Here is a 14978-nt window from a genome sequence, read left to right as displayed (position 1 = left end):
GTTATACCAGAGCAACTTCTGGTCTTGGCAGGGACTTTCCATTGAGATAATCCCTGTACAGCTGGCTCCTGTCACCCTTGCAAGCCAACCTGGAAACAAGATCAGGCATGCCATCAGCATCAACAGATCTTAGGGTTAGTACCACCATACAGTAAAGCAGGGGGGAAAAAAAAATTGCTGTGATGCATATAACCCTTTCCAAAATGCATTATTTAATTATTATTTTTTAAAGTTATTTTTATTGCCCAGATCATCCCAGAAGTAGGAGAACAAACTGAACTGGCCTCAGAAGTGTGCCTGGATGACACCAATAAAGTAACAGGCAGAGACTCACTTCAAAGATGAACCTGGTCACAGAGTTGGGAGTCAGCCAGACATCCCCAGTGAGGGGCCAAGAGCTCATCCCTAGGTCTTATAGAAAGTTCATGTAGGGAGCTCAGCCTGTTTGGGAAAAGGAAGACGACAAGTAGCAAGGGAAGTTATCTGAGGGAAAAGGTCCATTTTGTTTAAAGATTGAGTCCTTTCTATAGCACAGAGATGTAAGAGGGTGTAGGACACCACCCCTTTAAGCCTCCAATAGGTGCTGTTACTTTCTTTTTTTCATCCGGGAGAGCCAATAGGTGATGATGATTTCTGTTCTCTCAGACCAGTTTTTATTTTCCAGACTGTTTTCCTGTTTTTGCAGTTAGAACAGCCAGTGGCAGTTACTGATCCTTACATTCTTAGAATGTTTTCCCCTTTTTCCAGACTATTCTTCACCTTTCCAGACAATAAGATGCTGTTACAGTCCCATGTTTTTGTACTTATCCCTGGTATCTCAGGATGCCTCTGGTTTCTAGGCACCCAGTTGCACTTCAGTATTTCTCCCCTTGCAACCAAGTTGCCTTTAGGGATGCAAATACTCTGTGTGGTGTTGAGTACCAAGCCTCAAAAGAAATACAGCAGGGAATGAACAAGCAGAGGGCTGGAAAAAGTGATCTAGAGGGAACGGGCAAAAAAGTCTTGTGTTTCGTCTAGAATATAAAGCAGTGAAGAAAATGAAAGAAGGGAGAGTGGCAGGGATCCTTGTCCATGGGCAGTAAACTTCCATGCTTCATTATGTTAATTAATATATTAGAAAAAAAAAAATAGGCATTGTTTTGATAAAATGGCTAATTTTATGGGGAAAAGAACCAAGTGTAGTAGTTGTCTGGGGTTCAACACTGGTAGTATTGACATCTCTCTTTATTGCCCTAATTTCTGTACCATTATAAGTCTCCATGTGTAAGAAATTACATGGAAGTCCAGTCTATCTGCTGAGACTGCTGATAAATGGATCCTTTAATATATGGGGTTTTTTTGTTTGTTGGTTTTTTTTGGTCATATTTGAACATCCATGCACTAGAATTGGAGTGGAGACCTCCTGTGGGGGTTGCGTAGGTTCATGTACAGCCGTGAAACAGCAGCTTCAGTATCTGACCTAATGTGGTGCAGAATTGAGCCTGTGGTCCGAAGAGGAATCTTTAACTCCTTCACCTGCTGCCTTGTAACCTGAAACACTGAGCACCATGAGAAGTGTGCAGCCTGGAGGCTTCATGGACAACATCAGAGTCCAGATTGCTCAGAGCCCCATCAAGCCTGACCGTGAATGTCTCCAGGGATGAGATCTCTACCACATCTCTAGGCAATCTGTTTCAGTGCTTCACCACCCTCATATAAAAGAACTTTTTTCTAATGTTCAACCTAAATCTACCCTTCTCTACCTTAAAACCATTACCTCTTGTCCTAGTATGACATGCCCCAGAGAACAGGTCTTCCCCAGCCTTCTTCTAGGCCCCTTTCAGGTACTGGAAGGTTGCTATTAGATCCCCCTGGGGCCTTCTCTTCTTCATGCTGAACAACCCCAACTCCCTCAGTCTGTCTTCATAGCAGAGGTGCTACAGCCCTCTGATCATTTTTGTTGTCCTACTCTGGACACACTCCAACAGGTCCATGTCCTTCTTTTATTGGGGCTCCAGAGCGGGACACAGTGCTCCAGATGAGACCTCACCAGGGCAGAGTAGAGGGGCAGAATAACCTCTCTCAATCTGCTGACCACACTTACTTTGGTGCAGCCCAGGATGCAGAGAATTGATGTCACAGCTGTGCTGACTGGTGAGACAATATGGTGCCTCATGTGGTAGTGTGTGACCTTTATGTTCTCTTCCCTTGTGCCTGGTTTCTCTCACTTGTCCATTTTGCAGGGTGTGGCAGATCTCTGAATGTTTGTGCTTCATCTTACTTTTGCAGTACCCCATGGTGGGAAGCCATTGGAAACCTACCTTGCAGTGTTAACAGAGATCACCATAACCAGGGCACCCACTGCTCCATGGGTTACAGTCAACACACTCAGCATTTCCTCCCCCATTTGTCTGAATGGCTGCTCCATCCTCAGGATTTCATCCACTTACTTTCAGCTTGAGACTCGTTAAGCTTTTAATTGACACACCACCTGCCAGACTTGAACTGATGCCAGACTCCAAGCAGTGTTGGGGAATATTGTGCTAACACTGTAATATCTCTCTGTGATTCTGCATTGAACTGGGGGGCACTGGTCCAGCCACCTCACCATGTGCACCTCCCAGTGCTCTCCCAAGACCTCAGCTGTGGTTTAGTTAACCTCTGTTACAGGAGGGACTGTCTCATCACTGCTGGCAGCAACTAAAGTGTGTTTTACTTGAAGAGGAAAAACACCTCCAGTGCTCTTTTGTCAGCTAGAAAATATTTTGAAGCTGGCAAATGTGTGTTTTCTTCTTCCCTGCTCTGTCAATCAGAGCATTTTCAGATTGCTGCCTGGCTGCACATCTTTGCTTGTGTTTATAAAAGATAGGATCTAGGTCAAATAGAAGTTTGTGGCTTGGTGCTGGCTGGCATTAGATTATTGTAGTTGTGTTTTCTGGCCTGAAAAAATATCTGTAAATGTAGAATTATTTTTTTCTTGAAATTTTCCAGTGTGTTTTTTGCAATATTTACTTGAGTTGCCATTGTGTTGTGGCTGGGAGAGTGTGGGGTTGCTTATGCTGGCAAAGAGAAGGGTTCAGAACAAACCCAAAGAGGAGGAGACCTCTGCACCACCACACCATCACGGAGGTCCCCAAACTGAATGGCAGATGCTGCCCATGCTATAGGTAATATGAAAAGTGGTGTCTCTAAAGCAATTTTTCTGGTACAGAGGTGGAGCAAGGAGGACAGAAGGCCTTTCCTGGCAGTGGAGAATATACCTTGGGGGTAAGAAAGGCAAGAAGAGCAGTGGAAGAGGAAGGGGAGTTTGTTATGGAAAGGATTTTGTCACTTTCTGCTCCCAGTGAAGTTCTGTGGTCAGCTTGGATGGGATCTGTGTGGCCTTTTATTTGATTGGCAGGTGGCTCCTGCACAAAAATTGATGGTGAGGGACAGTCTCCCATCCAGAAGCCCCACTGTGTGTGAGTGTAACATAAAACCCCACTCTCCCACGAGTGTAGCCACGGGCCTGCTTTGTTTCCGGGGTTGAACTCCAGCACTTCTGTTAAACAGCAGTGAGCTGGAAAGACCTCCTAACTGGTTTTATGCAAATGGTGCAAGGCATCTCATGCATATGTATTTGCACACAGGCAGTGTCCCCTATTGAACAATAGGTATTGTTTTGTTATGGAAATGGTTGTCAGCTGATGGGGGCTTGCTGAGAGTTGAGCTTGCTTGTACTGAGTGGTTTTGACATGTTGTGTGCATGCAGGTGTTGGAAGAGAGGATGAAGAGAGTAGTAGTTGTGAAACTTGAGATAAGCCAAATAAAAAACCCTACCAAATAATGTTATGTGGAAAGTGGTAAGTATATAACCTGCTTATTGGATAAGGGTGGTCAGGACTACATGGCAGAGAGATAAGTAGAAGGGGAAGAGAGGCAGTTATCTTCATACAAGGAGATTAGTGACGTCTAACGATGACTTGAAACTCCCTCTGATCTTCATCATTGGTCTCCATGTGTCCATGCCTCTCTCCAAAAGTGTTCTGCTCAACGGGTGCAACTTAGTGGTTGGTTTTGGTGGTAACAGGGCATGGCCTGGGAGCTGCTTGGCAGCTGAGAATTTGTGTTCAGAGAAGTCAATGGTGGAGAGGTTGAGTGACAGAGCTGCTCTTGAGGAAGCAGTGGGGAAGCTGCAGCCACTGTCTCCCCGTGTTCGTCTCATGTGGGGGTTGGTTGTTGGTCTGGCTGCAGGCAGCCACCAGCTGTGGTGAAGCAGTGGCATCAGTCAGTCTGATCTGCTTGTGGTGGGACGTGTGATGAACAGCTGTCATGCTGATGTTCCCTGGGAGGCTGCTACATAGTAATTGTTGAAGTAATTAATAACAACTAGTGAGAAGAAAACAAAGCCCAGAAAATGTTCTCAGCTGTCCCAGACAGTGCTGATACTTAGGGTTATGAATCACACAACTGTCCCTGAGAAAACTGAATAATTTTACTTGCTGTGATAAAATATGCAGTGAAAGCAATAGGAAAAAAGGCAGAGAACAGCATAAAAGCTACTATACTTGTATGTAGGTGTCCAGTTCAAAATGCTGGTCAGTGTAAAATCTAACTCCAAAATAGCGTTGATGTCACTGTAAAGAAAAGTATGAATCAAAAGCATATTTTTCTTGACTGGGGGCTTTGCTGTTTTCCAGATACAGCTGCTGCTGGTGTGGTTGCCATAATGATGCCTTTGACTGGTTTTTAACTGTCTTTTGGGGCAGGAAGGGGTGCAAGGCAGAGTCCTCCCTGTTGCAAAACACCTACATTTTTCCTGAATAGTTTGTACTGGATCCATGAGAGAACTGGAGAAAAATCACTTAAAGGAAAGCAGTACTGGAGGTCTTGGGAACACCCTCTGAAAGTCAGTTGAGAGGAAAGGCAGATATTTCTGCATGTTGCAGTAAATGGTACAATGAGTTCCAGGAAACTCACTCTGTCTAATGCAATAATCCACTCTGCTGAAAGTGCTGTTACTCTAAAGTGAGTACAGTCTTTGTGTTTATGTCATATTTTAAATATGGCTGGACAAGAAAAAGCATTTTATAGATTTTAATATACTTTTATGTACTAATAAGCAAAGAAACCCATTTTGCTCTGAGAGGTGAGCGAAGGAGAGATGGGGCAGTATTTAAACATAGGAAGTTTTCTTAGAAAGACTTGTATGTTATTAAAAAATAGTAGCTATTTTGTGCCCTCCCATAACAAAATAGTCCAACTCCATATCTTAACACTGGACTATTGTAAAATAATTTAGAACAATTTTGTTCCATTATTTATGTTGCATAAAATGTAGTTACCAGGTGCTGAGTTTTTCTTGGATGATTCAGCAGTGTCTGGTGGTGAACTAGAAAAGAGAATTTGGGCTCTCTTACAGAAAAGTGCAGAAAGTAACTTTTTGTTAGCTATGTAAGGAATCTGTTATTCAGATGCTAATTTAACTCAGTGATTGTCCTGAGAGTGACCTATGCTCTGGCATTGCATCTTTTCCATTTAGAGCAAGGGACTTCATAGATTAGCTCACGTCTTAAATCTTTCATAGTTTTCGGACTTTTTCGCTTCCCTCAGAAAGAATGCTGGCTTTTTTAATCCTTTCTGTGAATTTAGGAGAAGCTATTGCCTAGCTTTTCAGCATCTGTGATGTTTGAGGTGTCCTGGACTTTAGCTTTCAAAAACCATCATTCCTGTTCTTTTTTGTTACGGATGTGTAGGCAGTACAGGTGCTGAAGCAGCCTGGCAGCCGTTTGGAGGGGTGGGAGCTGGGGAGGAGGAAGGTGTGGAGAGTGTTTTTTAAACTGCTTTGCCAGTTGCGTGGGAGAGAGGTCAGAGCTTTACAACCCTGCCAGTGAGCAGCCAGCTGCCCACCCGCCCTGTGCTGTGCTGTGCCAATTCCTGGCCAAACATCTCCTACAGCATCCTTGGGGCAGTGTGACTCATCAAGGTGGCCGAATCATCCATGGGGACGCAGCTGGACTTCAGTTCCTGGGAATGGTGCCTTGCTGCTGCCAGTTGGGAACACTTATCCACAGTTTGACCTGTCCTTTTCCATTCTCTGCTGATGGGGTGAGCAGGTTATCCTTGGGGGTGAGCAGGGTATCCTCAGAAAGGATTGCCCCATGGTGGAGTAAGTGAACCTGTGGGTATCATCACACCTGGCTGACTCTTTGGAGAGGAGAGACTTGGGAACTAGGTATTGCTTTCCCAGCCTGCCCCAGGTAAGTAATCTGATCTTGAACAAAGAAACACAGTGAGGGCTGTTTCTTATTTTAACATGTTAAACCTTTTTTGTTACAAAGGCAGAAGGTTTGAATATTCCTGTGCTCAGTGCTTTCCCTGAGCTGCTGGATTTGGGGGTGATAATGAGGGATTTAGTTCTGGGCAGCAATCACTGGCAGCAGGATTGGGATGGGACACCTGTATTTGTGCTGTTGCATTAATTTTGCACCGAGTGTGGAAGGGGCAGTTGAGCTCTTAATTGTAGTCCTTGGACATCTGGTGCCATCCTCCTTCTGCTGCAAGTGTAGATGTGCTGAAGGAAAGATGCTCTGTGATTCTGAGGCATGTGGAGAGTTAAAGCTGTCAGGGAGAAATTCCACTGCCTTCGGAGCTGTGGTGGGGCTTCTGTGGGTACGGGCTGGAGAAGGGTCTGAATGAGAAGGTTGTTCCCCCTCCTGCTGCCACTGGTTACCTATCGTGTTTTCTTACCGGCTCAGGAGAAAAGGAAAGTTGGTCTGTGCTTTCTATCCTAATTGGATGCACTTTTCTGAGTTGCAAATAATCCCAGCTGAGGAGATATAAAGCAGCTGGTGTGGGGAACGTGACCTGTTGTGTGAGCACCAGTCTGCGAAACAGCCTGGAGCAGGAGCCAAGCTTGGAACATGACTGCCCTCTTGGAAAGGGGACTGATGGCTGCCAGAGACTTGAACAGTGTGGGAGAGATCTGTAAAAGACCAACAGCTGAATCAGCTCCTTAATATGCTTTTGTATGTGAGCCAGTTGATGGAAGATGCAAGAAGGCAAACTACCTGATAGCAGTGGTGCCACTGTAGTCCATCACTCTGGCGTGGCAGGGAATGTCAGGCTGAGGAGGCTCCTGATCTCTGAGGGGAATGGACTGCAGTAATGGGAAGGCAGCAAGAGAGAGGGAGAAAAACCAAACTAGGAAGTGTGTATAACTACCTTGCATAGGTACATACCTGTTAACGGGATTTTTCCCTGGCAGCACTAAACTTAATCCCTGTTGCAGGTCATTTGAGGTATTAGTGCGTGTGGCAAAGACTAACAAGCATCTGCTCTTTATGTGAATTTGCTCAGAAATGTCTGTGTCAGGAAGGTGCTTGCACTGGGCTTTTTACAGTGAATAAGAAAATCTCTGTCAATGATGCTACTGCTTTTTTATTATTATTATTTAAGAGGTAAGAAAACCAAACAGATTTTGGTCATGCACAGAGCCAGTGCATGGGCAAGCCAAGTTAGGGATGGCACGGTTCATCTGGAAACCACTAATGCACAGGCAAGTCCTGGCACAGAAACAAACCACCTCACTGCCTGAAAAGCTTGCAGGGAGTGACAGATCCCTCTTAAAAGGCTTGCCCTGCACTGTATGTGTGGGTCACGGAGGGAAGGACTGAGAAGTGCTGCTGGGTTACAGAGGGATGTGATGGAGGATCAGGGAAGCATTAGGAGCAGGGCAGCTGGGCTTGGGGGCTTCAACTTGCTTTGTTAATGTGCCACTGGAGAGCAGATGCTTAGGGAAACGAGACTGAAACTTGGGTTTGTTTTTTGCAGATCAAACTAAGTGTAGGCCATCTGTATTTCATGGCTTTTTTATGTGGTTTATACTATACCAGGCACATCACTATGCCAGAGGGGCAAGGTATGATGTACAGTGCTGGAGAAAGAAATTACTGTTTTTTCTTCTTACTGCCACCTTTTCCATGTTGCCAGGGTGTCCAAACTGTGTCTGTCACACGTGAGAGTGTAGGTGAGACCAGTCCAGTGGCACAGGATGCAGCACTGTTCCTCTGATGTCAATTCTTGTGCTACTTTTGAGACCCAGAACATTTTTGTCTTGTTTCTCTGAATAAGTGTGCAGCTATTTCCAGGTTACTCCAAACTTGTTCACACCTAGAAAGCAAGATGGTAAAGAAAACCTAATGTGAATCTTTCACCTGGAGATAGTATTGCATAATGCTTAGTCTTGGAATTTAAAAGTCAATTATCTGGTGTTGTTTCCTGTCTTTGACATGAATTTTCTAATCTCTTGGAGAAACCAGCAACTTTCCTGTGCTTTATGGGGCCCTTTTCTAAAATGCATGTAATTCTCTTGAGCATAATACTCACCTCGAAGGGTGTTGTAAGAATTAATGTTCATAAAGTGTTTTAAGATTCATTAACGCAAATTACCATAGGAGTTCAAATTAAATTCTGGAAGTATCTGTTACTATTGCAAATTAACCAACACTTTTTGTTAGTTTTAATATACGTGAGCTTGTGTTCAGAAAAGCTTAGTGTGAATCAGTGATTCTGCAGGACCCAAGGACTTCAGATACCACTTTGCTGACGTACAGGATCATGATACCCCTATTAACCAGTCAATTAAACAGGGCTGCAGCGTGTTTTTGTTGCAGAGATTTATTGGTGGATGCTATCTTGTAACATTGGGGAAATGTTGGTTAAAAGGTCTCATCTCCAGTATTTAGAAGATGGGGAGTTCGTGTGCCACAACAACCCATGCATTTTCTCCTCATTGCTGGAAGTGTCTTCCTTGTGTGAGGGTGGAAGTTAAGTATTTTCTGCAGTTCTGGTGATGATCTGTCTCCTTGCTGAAGCTCTTAGCAAAAATGTCGGTACTCTGAATGGTGGGATTATGATGGGGAGGGTTTTGTACTATCAGACAAACAAATCAATTTAGGGGGGCAGGAAAGCCATTAAGCAGTAATAGCTTTTAGTTATTGCTGTTTTAAGATGGATTCAAAGGGATAATATAAGGGTGAAAGACATTGTATTCCACTATCAGTCTCCAAGATCATCTGGTCCCCGTACCAATTACCCTTAGAACTATGCAAAGCCTGTAATACTGGTAGCTGGTAAGACACAGTGCAGTGATATTTCAAGAGAGAAAAATAAATCATCTGTATATACACTGGCTCTCTTGAAGGTGTTTTTCCTGTACTGAAAGAATTAAATACCAAAGTGTGAAAAGCACAGGTAAAGCTGAAATCCTCTTAGATTGGGCAGGTTCTTGATCCTACAGGTCAAAGTGATCTGTGACTACATTTTTTGGAATTAAGTCAGAAATCTCTTTTCAGCTCCAGTGGCTCATTGTACAGGTCAGTGGAGCCTGGGAAGAAGAATGTGCTTACAGGTTTGCATGATGTGAATTGTTTCTGGGGTCAGTGTGGCATGATGTCAGCACTGCAAGAGAACGTAATTTCTCTCTGACAGTGAAGATGAGTGTTTCCCAGTTGCAGGTTGTGATCCCTCCCAAAGGTGTCCTTGGAACAGTTTGGGGGCATCTGTGAAGCATTTAATTTTCATGAGGGAAGAGTCAGCTGCCTTTAATTGCTGACTGCACTCGGTGCTTCCAAGGTGGAGGTTTGTGTATTTCTATCAGCAGCCAGTAACTATAACCTATTCTTGCTCCCTTGACCAACACAGACTGAGCTACTCCTAGCAGTGGGGAGGTATTTAATCCCTCCTTGCCTAATTAAGTCTGGGAAACCTAGGGGGAAGGAGAGAATGAAAGGAGGATACACAAATACAGGTGTAGGCCAAAAGAGGGTTAAGTTCTCAGAAAGTTTAGGGATTTTAGTCCTGAACTAGAGGAATGAGGGCACATTGAAAATGTGCTACTGTCTGCATCCCTCTGCACTGCAACAGAAGTGCAGTGTCTTCAGGAGGCTCTGAGGGTTTTTTGTGACCCTCTCCCAAAGTGAAGATGAGCACTCGGGGAGGAGCTGCTGCAGTGCTTCCCTCTCTGAAACCTTGCTGACAGCAGTGTTGTTTTCTGATCCACAGGTCCAGAGGATGGCATAGCAACAACGTCACCATCCAGGGAGCTGGCAGTCCTTCCTTGCCTGTCTGCACGGTGCTTGCACCGATCCCAAGCCTTTGTTTTTGGACCGAAGAAACCTGAAAACCTCTCTCTCCTAATTCATGAGCCAGCAGGATGTGGTCGCTGTGCTTTCAGAACGCCTGCTCGTAGCTGCCTACAAAGGCCAAGTGGAGAATGTGGTGCAGCTTATCAACAGGGGTGCCAAGGTAGCCGTTACCAAGGTAACAAGAGAAAAACGCTTTGTGAAATCCCTGGGAACTAACACAACTCCTAGACCATTGTCTGTGACAATGCCCTCGTAGCTTTACCATTCTGAATGTGACTGAGGTTAGTGTTTAGTTTTCCTTAAAGTTTATACTTGATAGCTCGTATGGATGTACAGCACAGTGCACGTCTTGTGTTCGTGCACTTCCCGGCGGACGCGGCTGGGGCGAACGCCGAGTCCTTAGAAACGCAGGGTGTCAGCCGAGGGGCAGCCACGTTTTTCAAAGCATGCATTGACTTTTGAACACTGTGTGAACTGATGAATGGAGCGATTCATCACTGTTGAGGGGAACGTGGTTCAGAGCGCCCATCTTCCTGTGAGAGGGGATGGGGGAAAGCCACTTGTTGTGGTAGGGTAAAGGTAGGCAGAAAGAGTTTCTTGCTGCTAAAGTCTCTTGGTTACAGCGGCCTCACTTATACCCAGCATCTTCATTGATTTGTGCTGTGTAGCCCTCAATCAGTTCCAAACTTAGGGGTTGCAAACTGTGTTCCCTATTCCTTCAAGATAAGGTCAGCATTGAAGGATTTCTGCTTAGATATTAAGAGCATTCAAGCTGGTACTTGCCTCTTCCTGTCTCTCAAGATAAGTGCTACTAGCATATAAAAGATGAGATAGAATAGGCTGTTGCAGTGGGGGTTTGATCAGCAAAAAACCTTAAAAATAATTAGGTAAGTTAGATATTTAGAGCAGCTAAACATAAAATTTGGGATGTCTGTTTTGATGAACTATTTTTCTCCATCGCATCTAGTTTTATTTGTATTTCCATATTGGTTTTGAACATTATATATGGAAGATAACATTTAGAGATAGAAAGCAAATGTGAGTGCATTTGATAAGCAATCTGTCTCTTCCTCTCTTTATCTGTCAGTGGCAGTTGTTTTCAATCCCTTTGCAGTGTTTGAGTCGTAGGTAGTATTTATTTAGAAAGCTGGACTGAAATTCATGTTTCTAAGTCTGGTTTGCCAAAAATAAGTGGCTGCTTGTTGGTAGATACAAAGCACAGATATAATAACCATGAATGGTCCCATAAAGATGCCTGTTTGGCTTTGTTGTCCAAGCAGTCTGTAGCTGATGAACAGCTATTAAAGATAGTAATAATCAGGAAATACTGACTTACAGGTGTCTGAATGGTAGCTCAGGGTTTTCTGTTGTTTTTTTTTTTGTTGGTGGTTTGTTTTGTTTTGTTTTGTTATTTTAAGAACTTTGCGGCTGCTGAGTGAACTACCTGAAAATACACAAGCAGTTGAAAGGATGCCATCCTTTGTGTAAGTCTGTTCATTAATGTAATTTCAAGTCCAGCTTCCACACTGTTTGAAGATAAGTGGTGTCCTTTATAATGGTTTCCAGAATAATCATGCCTCTGTTTCATGGGATTAGTTATCATAATCCCCAATTCAAATGCAAAATCAACACTTTCTCACTATTAAGGTTGTTTATTATGCAAATAGCAATGCCTTGTGTTAATTGCAAGAAGCAAATTGTGTAGATCTGACTTTTGTACACAAAACCAGGTTAATTTGATATAATGCAGATTTGCTGGAGTTGACTAGTTGTTCTTCCCAATACGATACAGGTGACTTCCTGCTTCTTGTGCTTGCTTTGTTGTTCAACCCTTTCATGGAAAATCAAAGCAAAGCTGATATGACAGCAAAACTGTGCCCAGGTGCAGAGTGTTGGTGTTTCTGTTGGAAAGCCATGCCTGCTGGCGAGCTGTGAGGCCATCCCTGTGGCTGGTTCTGTGGGGTTGTAGCTGTTCTTTCCTTCAGGTTGTGGGTCATCCCCTTGGAGCCTGGGGGGTGTGGGGATGTCATTCTGGATGCACCCTGGCACATCAGCAGACAGCACAGATGAGTTACTTGGGTAGCCCGGTGGCAAGCCCTGCTCAGAAGAGATGAAGTCAGATCAGCAAGACTGTGGAGGAGTGCACAGCATGGAGAGGCTCTCAGAGGAGTGACAGAGGCTACGTGTGTGGAGTATTTTGGAGGCACACACACACATACTCCTCCTGTCCTGCGAGCCCGATAGAGGTGAGCTCAATGTGAACCAAGAAGTGTGAGACCAAGCTGCTGCCCTCATCAAAGCCCATCAGTTCAGGCTCAGTAATGACCAGTCCAGGTCTTTACAGCATCTTGTTTGCATCTGGCTCTCAACCAGCCAGTTAGCTGCATAGGGAGAGCATGTGCATGTTTGTCTATGAAAGGCTGTATAAACATACCCTGGAAGAGCTTGGCCTGCTAATCTGGTGACACATAAAGGCTAGAAGGAGAAAGAGCTGTTAAAAGTCAAGGACAAGGTTGTCATAGGAGCAAGCATGTACGAATTAATCTCAAGTATGTTTAAACTGAAGATTTTAAGGGATTTTTTTTCAGCCATCAGAGAGCCAAGTTCTTGTGCAATCTCTGAATAAACAGAACAGGTGCAAAGTAAGAACAACTTTCAGGATAGGGTTGTTAATTTTAGGATGAAAATTAGCATGCTTGCTGTAGCAGAGAGCTGTTGATCAAGATTTCAGATAAATTGAAACCCAGACAACTCTTCCCAAGATAAAATTTATTGCAAAATGAAGCATAAAAATAAAAGTACTCATGTGCATGCCTTAGTCCTCTTTTTCCTGTGTCTTCTGTTTTTGCAGAAGTGTATTTACTCCAAATAAAAAAAAAAAAGGTTGTTTTTTTTTACTTCTCAGCCAAAATGGCTGATTAATTTTATCAGAGTTCTATTGGAAGAAGACATGTGGAGACAAAGCTCTTTGGAGGGAGAGAAAAAGTTCCCACATCACATTAGGCTTTGAATATATTTCTGATATGCACCTGTAAGCACAGACTGATTCTTATGAAAACGCCATGCAGAACCACAGCTTGAAGTGACCAGGATTTAGAGCTAAATGCTAGAGAGTTCTTTATTGAAGCTGAGTTAATTGAGCATAGCTTAAGAAAAATGAAGCATATCTTCTGGAACAAACCAAGTACAATTAAATGCTGGATAGCTGACAAGTTTGTCCAGTTCTATTTTTATTGTATTTAAGGAAGGTCATACAATGTGGTTAATTGCTGCTTCAGTAAACAACAATTCAGCTGCAGAGCAGTATTTAATTTTTCTGTATGATTTCAGAAGATTACTACTATGTAAGAATTAAAACTCAATGGAGAATTGGTGTATCCAGATGCTCACTTCAGCCTTTCCTAAGGAATGCATTTCTTTCATTTTGACAGTGTTACTAGCAAATCACCTGTCCAGGTGAAGTCAATATGGAATTGTACACTCCAGCGTCTTCCCTGACTCCAGTGAGGGACACTGGTGATCTTTCCAGATTTTCAAGCTTTTAAATTCACATGGAGGAGCTGATGGCCAGTAGATCACAGCGCTGTTGACCATTGGATGCCAGGCAGCCCAGAGTGAGGGGGGGCTGGCGGCCCCGTGTGTCACCTACATCCAGCACTTACTCTGGTGTTGGGATCTCTGCTACCAACCGTGTGAGGTGGTGGCCAAGAGATGATCTGCAGCTCAGTGCATGAGGCTTCATGGCTCTGCTTTGGGCGTCTTCTTAACCAAGTTGCTCTGGTCTGCCTGGTAACATGAAGAGATTATTTCCATTTTTGTGCCTTTTTTGTCTGGCATTCTTCAGGTGTGAAATGTATAGCTGTTTTCTTTATGAAGAGGAAAAAAAATACCCTGAACAACTGATCAGACAAATAGGCTGAACCAACAAGCAGGTGCAGTTAGAAAGTATTTTGGTGAATATGCTACAAAAGCTGGAAAATTAGGAATGGAGCCTGGTATAATTAAGTCTTCCAAACAGGAAAGCTGGTCCCATCTTTCAGTCCTTTCATAGTAGAGCTTTCTTTCAGTAAAGTTACTGACAGATGCATCTTTGACATTTACTCTCTGGAGCTTTTGCTGAGCTGCTCTGCCTTGCTGTCCTCCCAGAGTGTTGTTTTCCTTGCGCTGGGTTATTTTTCTTTTGATTTTGTGAGGTGAGATAGGTTAGGCAGAGGGCTGCAGACCACTTGGTGTGGCCCAGAAGGAACAGTAATAGTGACATCTCAGATCAGCTCTTTCCTTGGTCCCTAGAAGGGTGCTTGGAGGATGGAGAGAAGCAGGATTTCACTTCTCAGGCACCAACTTTAGGTTTATCTGAGGGATGCTGGGCTGAAAGAAGGCACTTACTGGGTGCTGGGTTTGCACTGCGGTGTTGCAACATGGGGTGTAGCCTTCAACAGCAAGAATTCACAGGGCCAGAAAAAGCTGAGTATTAGCAAGCACACAAAGGAGTGTATCACTTCTCTGTTAAATGTGGAAAAGATTGCCAGAGAAAGTCAAGAAGGTTAATACAGGCAGTTTTGATGGAATTGGTATAGCACCATGGGTTTTATAAATATTTTTTCAAAGAGAAGCAGAATATAGCTTTTCTACAGAGTGTTAACATTAAGATCATAGATACAAAATTGAATTCTGTAGAGAAGAGATGATAATTCAGAAAAAAACCAACATAGACATGCAAAAGGTAGTGCTTCTGTTCTGATTCAGTGATTCTGTTTGATTTGGTATTTGAACTACTCATGTTACAAACCTGCCATATGGCAACACTGTTGTAATGCTGGGGTGCTTGGAGTCTTCTTGTCAGGATTTCAGCTTCAGAGCATGTTGAGTTCT

General features: G+C 43.7%; 1 protein-coding gene across 2 annotated transcripts in view; it reads left to right on the top strand.

Annotated features, from left to right (window-relative positions):
• ANKRD6 (ankyrin repeat domain 6) overlaps positions 1 to 14978 on the top strand; it is a 96432-nt gene that overhangs the window by 51226 nt on the left and 30228 nt on the right. For both annotated transcript variants that reach the window (XM_051613479.1, XM_051613477.1), the window contains exon 4: positions 10024 to 10281. In XM_051613479.1, coding sequence (XP_051469439.1) covers positions 10162 to 10281 — 120 coding nt within the window. In that variant the 5' untranslated portion in view covers positions 10024 to 10161. The remainder of the gene's footprint in view (positions 1 to 10023; positions 10282 to 14978) is intronic.

This window comes from Apus apus, chromosome 3 (genome assembly GCF_020740795.1).
Source record: "Apus apus isolate bApuApu2 chromosome 3, bApuApu2.pri.cur, whole genome shotgun sequence".
Classification (NCBI taxonomy): domain Eukaryota; kingdom Metazoa; phylum Chordata; class Aves; order Apodiformes; family Apodidae; genus Apus; species Apus apus.
Note: the sequence above shows the minus strand (reverse complement) of the source record. Positions and strands in the feature narration are given on the sequence as shown.